General features: G+C 40.9%; 1 protein-coding gene and 1 pseudogene across 2 annotated transcripts in view; both read left to right on the forward strand.

Moving 5' to 3' along the window:
• PRIM2 (DNA primase subunit 2) overlaps positions 1-16970 on the forward strand; it is a 250604-nt gene that overhangs the window by 127407 nt on the left and 106227 nt on the right. For both annotated transcript variants that reach the window (XM_014594466.3, XM_059730696.1), the window contains 3 exons: positions 11190-11257; positions 14278-14350; positions 16730-16915. In XM_014594466.3, the coding sequence (XP_014449952.1) occupies positions 11190-11257; positions 14278-14350; positions 16730-16915 (327 nt within the window). The remainder of the gene's footprint in view (positions 1-11189; positions 11258-14277; positions 14351-16729; positions 16916-16970) is intronic.
• Positions 3079-3232, forward strand: LOC132248079 (U1 spliceosomal RNA; annotated as a pseudogene).

Genomic DNA, 16970 nt, shown 5'->3' on the forward strand with positions numbered 1-16970 from the left:
TGTTAGCCAGAATAGGCCGGTCCCCAAAAGCTAGCTTGAGGTGGTCTTTATTTTCCAGGGGGATCATCATTTATGCATTCAAGGTGTTTGAGCTGGGGGCTGTAAATAGTGACTAGAGGGATTCTGTTACTTTTGTCACAGGGCTGGTATTGTGTCAGGTTGGAATGTGGGGTCTAAGTTCCCCTCTACTGACATGAGTGGCTACAGTTTTGGAATTTTATTGTAAGTGTAGGAAACCCTGTTGTAGAGCCCTGAGGTGTACATCTTAATCAGTGGGATCAGAGAAGATCTAACATGGAGTTTGGCTGTGGATTTTGGATCGGGTAATGTACTTAGAATGAAAGCCAGTAATGTGGAGGAAGTAGTTGTAATGCTCGATTAGTTTCTCATACAGTGTGGTTGTATTGTGGCTACTGGAAAGTTTCACAGTGGTGTTAAGGAAATGAATGTGCTGGGTATTCAAGAGGTAGTTTGAGGAATGTAAGTTGTTAAAGTCCTGGTGGAATTTGTCTAGATACATCAATGACATTTCCATCATATGGACACACAGTGGATAAGGTATCTCAGATATATTGGTAGAATAAAAAGGCAACTGTGGAGGAAGTGGACTTTTACGGCATTTACCCATGTGTTCTGAGAGTGGGGCGGAGGCGCATTTTAATTAGAGCAGCTCCGAAAGTCACTCTAAAGCATCTGGATCGTCCTGTGTATCGGCAGCCCTGTGCTGAAAAATGGTGGTGGGGGTGCTTTTACTAAAACTTGTCAAACGAGCTTCAGTTAAAGTGCCCCCACCACCATTTTTCAGCGCAGGGGTGCTGATGCATGTGATGCTGGAGTCTGCTGGAGTGCAGTAATTAACATGCTCAAGCAGATTCAAGTCAGTCTGGTCCAACACACTGTAATTACAGCAGATTGGAGCAGCCTTGTTGCATGTGTATAGGTACCCTAGGATTTTGTAAATACATTGGTGTATTAGGGGGGGGACAGTGCATTTGCCCATGATAGTGTTGTTCATTTGTAGGTGTAAGGTGTCTTCAAATTTGAAATTGTTGTGTGATTTCTTTTTTCCTTACAAAATCTGTCCCAGGTTACTATCTTATTCTGTTTCTTTATTATCTTCCCTTTAACACTTCTCTCTTCCTGTCCATTTTAAATGTCACATATTCTTGATATCATGGTGCCTGTCTTGGCTTTTGCATGCAAAGTTTTCTTCACGCCACATTCTTATTATCAAAAATCACTTTTGGGGTGTCTGTATGTGTTCTCTTTGAGGTTTACTCTGTCAGTTCTTCACATCATCCAGACCTCTGAACTGGAAATATCTTAACCTGGAAATGTTTAATATTCTCTACTTCAGCATGGTTAGAGCTCAGTAAGAAGCTAAGCTCCTTGCTTGATAAGGTTATGATTTTTTTAAATATATCTACCGTTGGATAGCACATTTGCTTTTTGCTGATAAGGCTAGCTTCATGTTCAGTATATTGGTGTATATGAAGCCAATGCTATGGTGATAATGTATGTTAGTCCAGCTTGTACATATAAGAAACAACAAAAGATAAATTTAGTTTTAACATGAGACAGAACACCCTGTAGAATCTCACAGTTAAGAATCTGTAATTGTGATCCTCATTTATACAAAAATGTAGTTAAAAGTCATTTTTGTCATTTGAAACATTGGTGTTATTTCAATGTTGAATGTAAAACAGCTTTTTTGACAACTGGCTTAATTCTAATGAGAGAGTCATGGGAAAAAGATTTTGCTCTTTAAAACTGAGCCTTTATTTCACAATTATTGATAACATATTTTGATAGAGCACAGTTCATATTGTCCCAGCAGCTGCAATACAATCAAATGTTCCTATGCTTGTTACTTTAGTACATTCCAGACCTGAAGAAGAATGTCTTGCCTTCAAATGCTTGTCTAACTTTATCCCAACTATACTGTTAGTCCTAAGAAATCCTTGCCTCTCTGCAATTCTGAGACATTTAAAAATAAATACAGAAAAAATTTTGTATATCATCAGTGGCTTCCATATTCTATATATTTAATATTCCATATGAAAATAGCTGAATATTGTTACCAGCCCAGAAAGTGATGGAAAGATCACTTGTATGTAATAGTGCAGAGTAAGATTATAAACAATGTCAGAAGTAGAGAAAGATAGGAGAAGTGAGGGGAAGGGTCCTCCTTTAGTTACCTTTATAGATTTTTAAAATGAAACTTTGGGCTTGTCTGCACTACATAGGATGGTACTAAGGAATATGTTGATGGTGCTAAGGTGTTTCATGTTTTCAGGATGGGTGTCCCTGGTAGTGTCCTTCATGAGTTAGATATGCCTTTGGTATTTAAATGATTATTTAAATTACGTTGGTGCACTGGGGCCAGCGTGGCCCAGAGTGAGACAGCAGGAGCATGGGGCCGGGCTGCCAGGGGCTTTATGGAGCTAGGCTGTGCTGCTCAAGCAGGAAGTGGAGGGAGCCAGCCTGGCTCCATAGAGCCCCTGGCAGCCTGGGCCCACACTCCTGCTGCCTCACCCTTGGCCCTGCTGGCACTGCCCCCAGTGCACCGATGCAGGGCCTGCGTGCCTGCTCACTGCCCCTTCCCCTCCCCTGCTACAGCCATTTCCCTGTTCCCCCACCATCCACCCACACCATGTGGTTCCTGGCTGCAGTGCTGGGACTGTAAGACCCAGCCTGACTGGCCCTGAAGACTGGGGCAATCGCCCGCAGTCCTCCCCTGCCTCCCTTCCAGCCGCCCCCCTTATGTGTATTTCCCTCAGCTCAGGGAGGCAGGAACCAGCCCCAGGCCAGAAGCCTCCAGCAGCCCCTGCTGGGCAGAAGCTTATGGCTGGGGTTCGAGGTGGGGGGACTGGAGTGGGTGGGCAGGGCAGGGCTGGGCTGGATTTGCTGCTCTGGTTGTTTAGTTCTGCCGCTGACTCCCCCTGGGTCCTACTGCCTCTGACTCCTGTCATCTTTGACAGGTAGCCAGGGGAAGATAAATATTAATTTTCTAAATTTTTTTAGGGGCCCCAGGGGCTGGATAGAATAGCCTGATGTGCCGGATTCAGCCCACAGGGCATATTTTGCCTGCCCTTGGTATAGATAGTGGTTTTCACAGGATGAAGATTGCCCCTTGCACTCTGCGTGTGCTGACCCCTGTGATTTCCCCAAACATGGGAAACTCGACTGCATAACTTGTGGTAGTGGGGGACTGCTTTCACGCTTTCCCTTGGGACTGGGGGACGGGAATTAGCCAATATTGAGTAAGCCACGTAGAGTAAAGGGATTAATTATTTTAAAAGAAGCTAACTCCCTTCTTTTTCATTTTTAAATGATTGAACCAAGTTTACCGTGGTGATTTCAAAAGACTGTCTCTATTTTAAAACTTAATTCAAAATTTAAAATATATTTTAATGAAAAATAAATATAGATTCATAGATTCATATACACTAGGGCTGGAAGAGACCTTGAAAGATCATCAAGTCCAGCCCCCTGCCCCAGGGGCAGGAATTCAGCAGGGATCACAGGATCCCAACAAGATAAACATCCAAATGTCTCTTGAAGATGTTCGAAGTAGGTGCTTGAACCACCTCTGGCGGCAGTCTATTCCAAACCTTGGGGGCTCGGACAGTGAAGAAGTTCTTCCTTGTGTCCAGCCTGAAACCGTCATGGAGGAGTTTGTGACCATTTAACCTTGTCATCCCTTTGGGCGCTGTGGTGAACAAATGTTCCCCCAGATCCTGGTGAGCACCCCTGATAAACTTATAGACGGCCACCAGATCACCCTTAAGCCTGCGCTTTTCAAGGCTGAAGAGTCCCATAGCTCTCAGCCTCTCATCATAAGGTCTGTTTTCCTGACCTCTGATCATGCGTGTGGTTCTCCTCTGGAGTCTCTCAAGCTTCTTCATATCCTTTTTGAATTGTGGAGCCGTTAACTAGACGCAGTACTCCAGCTGTGGCCTCACCAAGGCTGAGTACAGTGGGAGAATGGCGTCCTGGGATTTGCTTGAGAAGCATCTATGGATGCAAGCCAGTGTTTTGCTCGTTTTACTAGCTGCAGCATCACATTGAAGGCTCATGTTCATCTTGTGGTCAATCATGACCTCCAAGTCCCTTTTGTCCATAGTGCTAACCAGCATAGCACTGCCAAGCCTATAAGCATGCTGCAGGTACTTCTTCCCAAGGTGGAGAACCTTGCATTTTTTGGTGTTAAATACTATCAGGTTCTCATCCGCCCATTTCCTGAGCCTGTCAAGGTCTGCCTGGATCACCCTTCTGTCCTCAGGTGTGGATGCTTTACCCCAGAGTTTGGTGTCATCAGTGAACTTGGCCAGTCCATTTCTGACACCAATGTCTACATCATTAATGAAGATGTTAAATAGTATAGGCCCTAGGACAGAGCCTTGAGGGACCCCACTGGTCACAGTGCACCGTGACAATTGACTTCCATCAACCACCACCCTCTGGGTTCTACTGCGTAGCCAATTCTCCAGCCAGCAGATCATGGTGAGGCCAAGGCCACAGTTCGCCAGTTTTGCCAAGAGGTGATCAAGGGATATCAGATTGAAGACTTTTTTAAAGTCAAGCTATATGACATCAATCTCTTCTTCCTTGTCCACCTGATAGGTCACCTGGTCATTAAAGGAAATAAGATTGGTCAAGCAAAACCTACCCACAACAAACCTGTGCTGGCTATCCCTCAGGATGTTGCAGTCAGCCAGTCTGCTAAGGATGGCCTCTTTCATAATCTTTTCCCAGACCTTCCCCAGGATAGAGGTCAGGCTGATGGGCCTGTAGTTTGCTGGATCCACTTTGCTCCCTTTCTTGAAGCTAGGCACCACATTGGCCTTCTTCCAATCTTCGGGCACTTCAGAGCACCAGAAGTTCTCAAGGATCCGTGCCAGGGGCTGGGCTATGATGCTTGCCAGCTCCTTGAGTACCTTCGGATGTAAGCTGTCAGGGCTGGCTGACTTGAAGGTATCCAGCCTCTCAAGGTGTTCCTTCACAAGGTCAGCATTGATGGAGGGTAAGGAATCTCCCTCACCCGGACCTCCCTGTCCCGTAGTGGGCGGGGGCGTCCCATGGGACCGGTGAAAAAGTGATGCAAAGTACCCATTTAGCAAGTTGGCTTTTTCCTGGGCGTCGGTTGTCCCATCTGGCTTAGCAGGGGTCCGTTATTGCCCTTGATTTTCCGCTGGCTCCCCACACATCTAAAAAAGGACTTTTTATTGTCCTTGATACTCATAGCTAGTTGGAGTTCAGTCTCAGCATTGGCTTTCCTGGTTTGCTCTCTGCAGGTCCGGACCAGTGCAGAGTATTCCTCCTTGGTGGTTGATCCAGTCCTCCATCCTTTGTAGGTCTTTCTTTTAAGACGCAGGAGGTCCTCCAGTTCCCTGGAGAGCCAGGGGGGCTGCTGTGCTTTTTTGCTGCCTTTCCTCTGAGACGGGATAGACTTCGCATACTCATCCAGGGTTGCTCCCTTGAGGAGCAACCACTTGTCCTGGACTCCCCTCCCCTTTGGGTTGTGGCCTAATATTGCAATTATTTAACTTCTATGTTATGTGCAGCTTTCTTGGTGTTGTAGAATATAAACAAAACATGTGATATCCAGGTCCAAATATAAGGACATTTCAAGATAATTACCAATATTTAATCATGTGCTTTTGTTTCCATGTAATAGAGTAACTATTATTCTTTCTGGTTTGACATAATGTGGAGCAAGACTTCTTCCCAGTGGAGGAGATAGATAATTAATTGGAATAGTTTTACAAGATTGTGTTTTAGCTAATATTGTAAAAACATACTTGTTTAGCAATATTTAATTTGAAGATAATTAGGAACATAGCACTTAATCTTGTGGCTAGGTAAATAATTGAAATCTCTGTTAAAACTTTGTTTTTGAGCACATTTTGTAAGTACAGCTTTTTAAAAAGCTTTGTAGTACACTTATTTCTGGTTATTAAAACTGAAATTAGTATGCTCATTTCAAGGCTATTCTGTCCCTTGACAGATGTTATGCTTAAAACACGATTAACCTGATTACACAGGTTATGTGAAAAGAACTCACATAATTCTCCTAATAATGGAAGCTTGGATTGATCATTACTTCCTGGATTATAGGTGGATTGGTAGGCTGGCAACTAATATCTGGCAGGAGGCAGTTTTTCTTTGCTTTTAGGGTGTGTTTTCTTTCTTTGTTTATTTCATGACTTAAACAAGATAGGCAGTGATATATGTGTGTGTGTGGCTGCCTGTTAAAGTGGAATGAAGATGCCTTATCTACTGGAGAACTCAGGAGGGAGACGGCAAATGGCACACAGACCAGAAGTAGGCTTTCTTGGATCTACTGAGTTATCCAAGTTTCCATGCAGTTTGTACAACATATTTATATCTGATTTTCCCCTTAAGGAACATTTTCTGAATGGTTACATCAAATTATTTGTTTTGTTGAGACCCTGGGAATTAGGTTGAATCTGTTCCATGTTCCCAAAAGGTGCCAATTAGCTGAAATTTATGTGAAATTGAAGGGAGGATTTTTTTATTATCACAATCCTGTATTGTTTTTCCTCATGTTATGGTCTTCTCTCACAAGGCTGGTATTTATTATTACAACTTGCCTAAGTAACTTAACATAGGCATACTTACTATATCACAAACTGCATTTGATACCTCTTGTTACACCAAACACTACTCATGCTAATGTTCTCTTGCTAAAACTACATTATGCTGTATGTGGGTTATTTATTTCAAGGCCTTCTTGCAGGCTTTTCCTGCTAGCTCATTTGGTTAATTTAAATGACACATTCTACTATTTGTTTAGCTGGGCATATTAATACATTTCCACATTCTGCTGAGCTTGTCAGTTGTAACATCTGCAGAAATTCTCTTTGCATTCCATTAAAAACAGGTTCTGAGGCCCTTTGCTTTAGTTACACTTCCCCTGAAAATGGTCTGAACATGAAACTTGTCATTGATGCTCTCTAGCCCTTATTGCAGGTTAGAGACGAATATAAACCGTTTTGAACTAGGAGAACAAGTATTGTCCCTTCCTGTTTAGTCTTAAAGTATTTCATAAAATCAGATGGACAAGTCCAGGTAATTTATTTGTAAGGTAAAAGCCCTGTTATCCAGCATTTTACTAACTGGCATTTCTATTAACTGGAATTTCCAGCTGGCCAGACCGGGGTGGGGGGAAAAGCTTGCACATGGTGGTGGTCACCATTACTACCCTGTGCTGCCACCCCCCCCCCCCCCCCCCCCACACACACACACACTTTGCGTTCAGCTGGAAACCCCTGTGCCTCAGGTAACTGGCATTTTTAGATTACAGGCACCCCCTCATGCCAGAAAATGGCTTTTACTGCAGTTAATCTTTATAGGAAGATATCATTTTAATATAATATTGAGGCATATCAAATACTTTATTGCATCTTCCTAATTTTGCTTCTGAGAGAGAGAGATTTTCTTTTTCACTGAGCAGAATAATCTGGTTTCAGTAAACCAGCACATATCACTATAAATGCATTATTTACAATAGAAAAACAAATCTTATTATTAGTGTCTCTGAATAAGTGGCACATCCTTTGTTAAAATTATTTGTTAAATGAAAATGAGCAACTATATTAAATAGTACTTATTGTAAAATAGAAATTGCTTCCATATGAATATAGTCATAACCATGAAAGACTGCATGTAGACCAAGAGCGTGTGTGCTTTGTGTGCACGTGCATGCTCTTCTCTGTCTCTTGGTCTCTCTCTCTCTTTGTCTCTCTTTGGTGTATTCTGTGTAATCGTGTTTGTGATTTTAGTTTTAGTTTTCTAAAAGTATTTGTTAAGTATGAAATGAAGGAAGGAACAGGTGCTATTTAGGGAGTTTGAATAATTTCTGGTTAGGGAGGCAATATCATTTTATTGACGTTTTGAAAGACGCCAGTTCTTTTTGTAAATGTAAATTCTGCTTTCTGAAATAAGAATCTTTAACCAGCAAAAGTTTTATTTTACATAAATAAAATAGACAGCAGTAATGTAACATGGCTGCTATACAAAGCAAACTGCCATATTTGTTGGTAAGATGACAAAATTCTTATTTTTTTAATCTTAAGAAACCTAAAAGAGTACAATGAACAGCCATTTATATCTAAGCTTAGGATGGCTATCTCATTTTGCTATATGATTTTTCCCCCTAAATACTATGCATTTTGAAATAGTGGCAAATTAATAGAATGCTTTAGGAATGTTTTAAATATTCATCTTGGGAGAGTTAGAACCAATAAGACAAGTTGGTTGGTTATTTTTCTAGAGATAGAAGTAAGAGTATAATTTGCAAATACATTTATTTGGTTTTATTAAATATTGTTTCCAGATTTCACTAGTGTTTCTTGAAGCCCACTATAAAGTCAGATGTTACTGATTTTTAACTTGTAACATGATATTATCAGTTTGTTTAGATTCCTTAGAGTTGCTTGTTAGGTTATACCCATGATAACATTTCTTTACTAAGCAATGGTGTTTGCTAGTTAGGGATATAAATACCAAGTAAATAAATATTTGTTTAACCTGTTGCAATTACAACAGGTTAAATGATTAATTGGTATGGCAGCCCCCAGCCTGGCCCACTGCGTCTGTTCTGGCCTGGCCGGTGGGGTGTCTGCCCATCCCAGCACCAACAGGGTGCTCCCAGGCCCCTGAGGTGCAGCTAGGGATTCAGCAGCTCCCCAGGGCTGCACTTCACAACAAAACTGGGCACACTGGGCGGCCAGGTCTTCTCGGAGCCTGCTCTGGGTCCAGGTAAGGCAGGTGGTGGCACATGCAGTGGGGCTGAGCTGTAGGCCCAGGGTAGTCACCCTGTGCCCGTTTACTTCCACCTTACTCTGCCAGTCTCTGCAGCATCTGTAGTAACAGAAGATGCTGCATCCCATGGGGATGGGGATGGTGGCACTGGGCTTCAGCCTGTGGCTCTGTGAAGTTGGGGGAGGTGGGGTAATGAGCCTGGGGCCAAAGCAGCTCCATCAGGCTGGCAGTACAGCCCAAGGAGTCCTGGGAAGAAACAGCTGGCAAGGCACTGCAGTCACCGGCCCACACCTTCCTGGGGCTGGCTGCAGCAGTGCAGAGAGGAAGAGGGGATGAGGGGGAACTGCCTGCCTGGCAGGGCTGTGTTGCCTGCCTCTTTTCATTGTTTAACTGTTCACATCCCTATTGCTAGTATATTGTTAGTCATGCTTTCATTGTGAAGAGAATCACTGTTTCTGTAACTGACCCCCGTTCTTTGAAAGGTAGAAATTACTCTACCTTTGTTTCAAGTCTTCATGATTTTAGGTCTTGTCTTCATTGCAACAGCTGGCTTTAGCTGTACCCTAAGACCCTGGCAGACGTTACACATAAGACACAATCTTTTAATTATATTTTAAATAGTGACCTAGCCATATGTTCAGGCAATTCATGGTGCCAACTAATATTTTTGTGGCTGATTTCCATTGTACCTTAAATAGAGCGTGTCAGGGCAGACTGTGACAAATCGCTGTAGGGTCTCCAGCTGGCCCAAGTGTAGTCTCCACTGGCTGACAATCAGATTGATCATTGGACAGCTCCAGGGACCACACTGGGGCCGGTGGGAGCTCCAGTGCAGTCCTGGAGCAGCTGACAATCAGCTTGCAAGTGCAGTGAGAATCTGGGATCATGATTGTGCATCCTACCATGTATGTGTGGCATGACAAGACACCAGATTGTTGGGATCACAATCAGATCTCATTGCGCCTCTAAATGAATGTCTGTCAGTGAATGGACAGTAGCACACTTGAGTTGACCTAGCTTTAGTGGATGTGGCCATGCTATAAAACAACACGTTGCACAAAGTGATTTGGTTAGCAAACAGTCCCCAGTGTACTGTTAACTCCACAGGTGGCAGCACTTGAGCTTTTACTAGGGCTACTTAACAGAATAGATATCTTGAGCTTAAACTAGTTTTTTATGCATAGGTAGAACCCAGCCTAGGGGCAGAACTTGAGTTATATTGAGCTAACCATGAAATAAAGCCACACCCTTTTAATTTCAAAGATATTTGGAAGTGTAAAGTATATATTTTTATTAGTGGGTTCAATTTTTACATCTTTGTATAACATCATAACATTATTGCTATAAAGGGAAGTATTCTGGAAAATTAGATTCGTGTGGACCCTGTTTCTCAGCTAATAACTGCAGACTCAAAGCTTGACCTTAAAAATGAAATTTAATTATTTGCTTTTTAGGAAGAATCAGTGCATTTTTTTGCTTGCCAAATAGCTCCTGTTTTCTTTGTACTCGGTCTTGGAATTAATGCCTCATTTCTGTGGTTTAGTAGCATGTTTTAAGGACTGGGAATGTTAGCATTCTCTTTCTGTTGTAGTTGATAAAATTTAAAAGTTGCCCCTTGTGTTCAGCGAGCTCTAGATTCTTGTTCATAGACTCTAAACTGCCACATACATTCATCCAATGTGCCTTACTGTTTGTGTGTAGGTTTGCCATGTAGATTGTTATGCTTATAACTTGTGTATGTATCAAATAAAATGGAAATACGTTCATGCATGTTAAATTAATTGTTTATTTTTTAACACATAATTTTTCAGTATTTTTACATCAGAGAGCCTTGTAAAATATACTTGCAGAATTTGTAGACTAATGACATGAAAAGAGAACCTAAGTCTTAAAATAGTCATTAAAGAATTGGACAGTTTATAGACATACCACAGAATGCACACAGAGTCTTCTCATAGCATTAATCTTCGTATATCTTTGTGAAGGATCATATACAGTTTGCATAAATATGAAGAGGGCTTAGTAGTCTATTTTCACTTGCATTTTGCAGTTTCTAGTAGGATATTAGTACCAAAAAATACTCCTATTTAATTCCGATGTTTTGCTAAAATTATTAAAAAACTCTTGACAGTAGGATAACTATTTAAATTAAAACAAAAATGTTAAAAATTTACTAGTATTAGTTAATTTTGTTAAATAATGGATAAATATAAGTATTTCAGTTTACGGCACTTTTTAAAACATTGTACTTTATTCTATGTGCCCGTTAATATATGACAAATGTGTTATACTGTACTAAGGAATAAACAAATTGCATGGTTGCTTTCATCGTTGCAACTCCATGTGATCAAATTTTCCTAACATGAAATTTTTATAAATTAAAATTTTATTTTTTCTAGCTGACAGCACGATCCTTGCCTGCTGTACAATCTGATGAGAGACTTCAACCTCTGCTTAATCACCTTAGGTAAGGTGAATAGGAATCAAATTTATTCATTGGATACAAATAACATAATTGTATTTATGGAATGTTTAAGCCTCTTTTGAGAACAAATATGTGTTGATGGGTGACAGCAGAAGAACTGAAAGAAAACATTTGTTCATTTTAATAATGAATTATAGGAAAAATATATCATAAATGTTATATAAAATACTTTTAAGACTGGCATTTGAAGTTATCTTTACAGAATGAAAAAAAGTTTCTTTAACGTTGGGCCAACCTTTTTGGCAGAAGTGCAACCAAAAATTAGCCCTGCACACTCCCCAAGTGCCACTGTGATCCTTTCCCCTAACCTGATTGCTGCTCAGCTTTTTTGCTGCCTGCCCTGTGCTCTCTGACCAAGCTGCTACTCCAGTTTCTGTTTCTCTCCCTCTACTGACCGATCTGATGTTCTGCTTTCTGTTCCTTGCCCTATCTGCTACCACGACCATCTTCTCTCCAAACTGCCACATGCCTGTGCCGCTTGTGGCATTTATGTCTCAGGTCGGCACCTGTGCTGTAACTTCTGGCGAAACACTTGGTTTTTGTTAGTATAATTAAATCCATACTTAAGATTCTTCATAAACAAATCCAAATTCAAATTATGGTACTTGGAAAATATAATTGTTGGATCTTATTTTGTGTACTATACATTAAGAGCATAACTGGTGCTCCATCACTGGTGAACAGCATCTTTTTTTATGACTGAGACTGTTCAAAAAGTGAACCAACAGCATGGGCCTGAAAATGCATCCACAAGTAGTTAGAAAAATCTTGATTCTTCTTCTAGCTGGACAGCAAATATCTGAACTCCGATTTTTCTTAGTTTTGTCCTCAGATATTCTTGTTGGTTAATTTAACCTCATGGTCAGTAACAGCACATGGCTGTCATTTACTACTTTAAAGTTTTTTGGTGGAGGAAATCGGTTTCTTGGCTAATATTCAGGAGAAGAAAGCCCACATAGCTAATGTGTACTGTTTTCACAAATGCTATGTTTGAAGTGTGGGTGCATTTCCCTCTCTCCTCCTTTCCCCTCTCTTTTTTAAGATCATGCCATAGTCAAGTATAGCACTTTACTAGCTTAAGAAATGTGGCTTTTTATATAGGGGTGCACTGATAGCAATTTTTTGGGCTGATACTGATGGCCGATTTTTAATGAGTCATATTGGCCAATACCGATCCGATTGCTGATATGTAGCTGGGCAGCTTGGAGAGCAGCATCCAGCTGGTAAGTCTTTTGGGAGGAAAAGGGTGCGGGGGGAGGAAAGGGGCATGGGGGGGGCAGATCAAGGCCCCCTCCCCCCCCCGCAGTGAGGGAGGGAGTGGTGATTTGGGCCTAATTTTTGTTTTATCTTAACTTTGTTTCCACCTTAAGAGTTACTGTATCTCTTCCTTTCTAATTTCTTCTTCTCTCTCTCCTATTTTTTTTGATCTTTTTGTTCTATTAAAGAGACCTCAAGCTTCCTCTGGTGTGCAGTTTGTGGTGCTTTCAACCTTGTGAGATTTGATAGTCTTGCGAACACCAACCAGACTTTATTTATATGATTTTTTTTTTCTTTTTTAGGATCTCCAGCCCTCCTTTCTTGCACATTGTCATGGCCCTCCCCCCGTTTAGGGCAGTTTGCCTTCACTTGTCTGCCATGCCTTTGATGTAAAAATGAATTGATGTAAAAATGTGGGAGGCTGCCCATTTTTGACACTGGTATTCTGGGCCAATTACTTGGCTCTGAGCCATCCCTACATCATGTCCCATGCCTTGCAGATGGCTTCCAGTTCTCTTTACTATTGCCTCAGCCCCTTACTGGGCTGTACTGGCTCATTGGCCCCATGCAGGCTTCAGTTTCCCTCTTAGCCCCTCACTGGACCATACTCCGATCTGTCTCTGGGCCACACACTCATGCTGCCGTACTCTGCGCAGTCCTTGAGGCCACCTTTCCGGCCCTACTCTATGTAGCCCTTTGGGATACCTCACTCACTCACTCACTCACTCTCCAGGCCTTTCGTCCCTTAGGCCTTACCTTTCACTGGGGAGGCACAGATGTGGCAGCTCCTGGGGTTGCCTCGCCACATGCAGTCCCACCACACCATCTAATCCGAGCAGGGTGCAGTTTCAGGTCTTACCCAGGACCAGAAGGAGCCTCCTCCTTCCCCATAGTTCCTAGTCTGACCTCTAGGTGTTCCAGGAGCTGCGATCTTTTTTCTGGGAGATGTTGTTTCTCTGTCTCCCCAGATGTAACTGTGGGCTCTGCTCCCAGGATCTGAGTTTATGCACTCCCTGCCCAGCCCTTCTCAAATCAGGCAGTCATGTGTGGTCAGGTGACTGCCTAATTGGGCCTGAATTCACCTGCCTGCTACTCCATGGCCTGCCATATGTTCTTAAAGTGGCAGGCACAAACACAGCACTGCCACACTGTTATAGAAAGGAATGCAAAGCTGGGCTTCAGATGTAGTTCCTAGATAACTCCATGGGATCCTTCTATGCTCCCTGGAGCACAAGTTTCTGTAAGATGCAGATCCTCTTACTGTGAGCAGGGTAAATTTGCCCATGTGGAGATATGTGCTTCTGTGGCTGTATTCTCTCAGTACCTGAACCAGCTGGTTTAAAGGTAGCTCAGGTATCTCTGTACTATATTGCAGTTTACCTTGTAGATGTACTCACATTATTTCAATATGTGAATTAGGTTTGAATTTACTTTTTTTCATTACATTGTTATCACAGGGTCTCATTATTTTTCAACTCTGTTTACAATTTGTTAATTTTCAACTCTCCAGCATCTTTTTATCCTCGTCAGAATAACACTACCAACAAAATAACTTCCTACTCTTGATTTTTATTATTAATTTAAATCAGATTTACAACGATATCTCTATATCTGTCAAGATGGTTTTCTTTTTTCCATGTTAAAAAAATTTCAGCTGATAAAATTAACTTTATATTGCTACAAAATAGCAAAAGTCCTTTTGCAGTGGTCAGTTTTAGTAGTACATTATTTCATTTTTCTTTCAGCCATTCCTACATTGGCCCAGATTACAGTGCACAAAAAAATACTGGAAAAATTTCACTAGAGCAGATTGATACTGTAAGTACTTTTTGCTTAACATTTGGAGGATATATGTTTGTTGTTGCTTTTATATGATTCTTTAGAAACAACTTAAACTTCATCTCAGTATCTGATAAGATATGACTGGTTTTGAAAGCCTTTGTTCTCTGTGCAGTCTTTAAAACTTTGCTTTCTCTTAGTTCCCAAGCTATGTTATGAGGAATTGTTGAAACGAATTGAAATATATAAATGCAATAAAATACAGTAAAACTTAAGGTTTGACTTACGAACAATTAGAATGGAATATTTGTTGGTTATTGTAATAATGTGCAGTTTTGCCTCCTGTTTTGAGTTATAACTAAGGTTACTGTAACTGAAAGGAATTTAAGAAAATATTTTTCTTCATTCTAATCAATGTACATTTAACAGCATTTGGTGTGTGATCAGTTTCCATTTTCTCTTATCTCTTTTCTCTCGTAATCAGCCAATACTCATGTTATATTTGTTGGCCTTTCACATTACCGGGCAAAGAAAAACACATGTTTAAAAAAATGGAATACAGTAATTGATTGTAAAACAACAATCTTCAGAGGAAATCAGAAACATTAATAACAAAAATTACTTTAACTCATTGTCTTAAAATTGACTGGCTTCAAGTTGTCCCTTTTTTAGCAATGATCGTTTCCTTGTAAAGTGAATGTCATGACAATACTCAATCAGATCAAAATAATTTAATCTTCAGATTTATTCTGTTTTTTTCTTTTATGGCATTAATAAATTGACTGGTACAATTTCTTACTATGTGAGAGTTTGCTCCATTTGTAGACTATAATACTCTTCTCCACAGGGAAAGTCTGTAAATCCGTTACAGCAGGTGTTACTATACCAGTTGGACAGCCCTGGTATAGTAGTATATAGTGGGTGCATCTACACGTGCCATTAAGGTAATGTGATTAAACTCTGGTGCAGTTTGCACTGGGGTGAAGCAGCCCTGTGCTGGCAGGAGGCCCCAGAAGTCAGTTCTGGATTCTGGGAAATGGCATCAGGTGACAGAGGGGCTGACTGGGGCATAAGAGTGCTCCAGTGTCAGGAGCTCTGTGACTAGGTTGCAGGCAGGGGTCTGGCCCCTTTCTGATTGGGCACAATGTACGCCCAGGTCAGCATTTATGTGTGTGTTTAGGTGCAGTTATTTTCACTGCCGTAAGATAGTCCTTGACAGCAATATCTTATGGCAGTGAAAATTAGTTTGCTGCTGTCTAATACCATTGCGCATGTAGACTGTGATGCTCTATATCATAGCAAATTAGTCTACTGTGCAGTTAAGTGCATGTGTAGATGCTCCCCGCACTTAGTTATTACCATAGGTGGATATAATTAATGTGCAAGTAAAAAAGTTATAAAACAGGCCTAAAATATTAGAAAATACAAGATAGTTCCATTTCTTGATCAGTAGGGCAGTAGTGTGTCCTCTCCTAGAAAATTTCTTAGAAGAATTGCTGTGAAAGAAAAAACCAAAATGACTTAAGCTTTTAGTTATTAGATGACTAATTTGCACTTTTAGAAGCTTTCACAGGTAGAAACTTTTCCCCCTCTATTTGTTCATTCAGTACCATGGAAGTATCCAGGTCTGAAGGATCATATACAACATTCAAAGACAGACATAAGGTGGCCACCTGGTCTTGCTTTTTTGCACCTTTCCTTTTAAATGGATCTGTGCATTTATCTTATGCTATTGGAAAAAAATAATTCTATCAGGAAGCTCTACAGGTTCAACACTCCTGGCAGAAGCTCCTACAGGAGGCTTAACTGTTGTATGCAGCCTCTTTCACTTTCTTTAAAGGCATTAATTTATAGATAAAATTCTTTGTTAATTGGCATAGATTCTGAAGTGACACTGGAGTGATTGTGTACATTTCTTGTCCTATCTCTTAGTAGCTAAATTAAACTTTTTAAAGGACAGACTTCTAAAGCTGCTTCATAGTGCTATCTCAAACTGGCCGACTGCTTGGCCTTCAGAGGTTTAGCCACTGCCAGTTTGCCTTAATGGAGAGGTCCAGTTTCTGTCTCCAAGAAACTGCCAACAGGAATTGAACCCATTGTAATAGATCAGTGGGCTTTTCCCTGAGAAGAAAGGGTAATTAAGGTAAGATATTTCCTATTACAGATTAAACTTTTGTGATATAGTAATTGAAGAGACTGAAATATTTTCACCTTGTTCCTTTATTGTGTTTTTATCTTTATGGCCTTGAAAGATTTATTGGATTTTTGAAGGGTCAAGGACACATTTTTGTTATCTACAATTGTAGAGGGGGTGGCATTTTTCCTCCCCATCCCCTTTCCTTTTGGAGTTAATTTACTTATGACAATAAACATATATTCTTCAAGTTAACTGGTCTGTTTTTCATCTTGTTCTTGCAGCTCTCTGTTAAATCATATCCTATCTGCATGCGGCAATTGCATAAAGCCCTACGAGAAAACCATCATCTCCGTCATGGAGGTCGTATGCAGTATGGCCTGTTCTTAAAGGGAATTGGCTTAACCTTGGAACAAGCTCTGGAATTCTGGAAATCAGAATTTATCAGAGGAAAAATAGATGCAGACAAGGTAACTGAAAAGCTAAATATAAAAGCTTGAGAATTAATACACGCTCTGTAATTCA

This window comes from Alligator mississippiensis, chromosome 1 (genome assembly GCF_030867095.1).
Source record: "Alligator mississippiensis isolate rAllMis1 chromosome 1, rAllMis1, whole genome shotgun sequence".
Classification (NCBI taxonomy): Eukaryota; Metazoa; Chordata; order Crocodylia; family Alligatoridae; genus Alligator; species Alligator mississippiensis.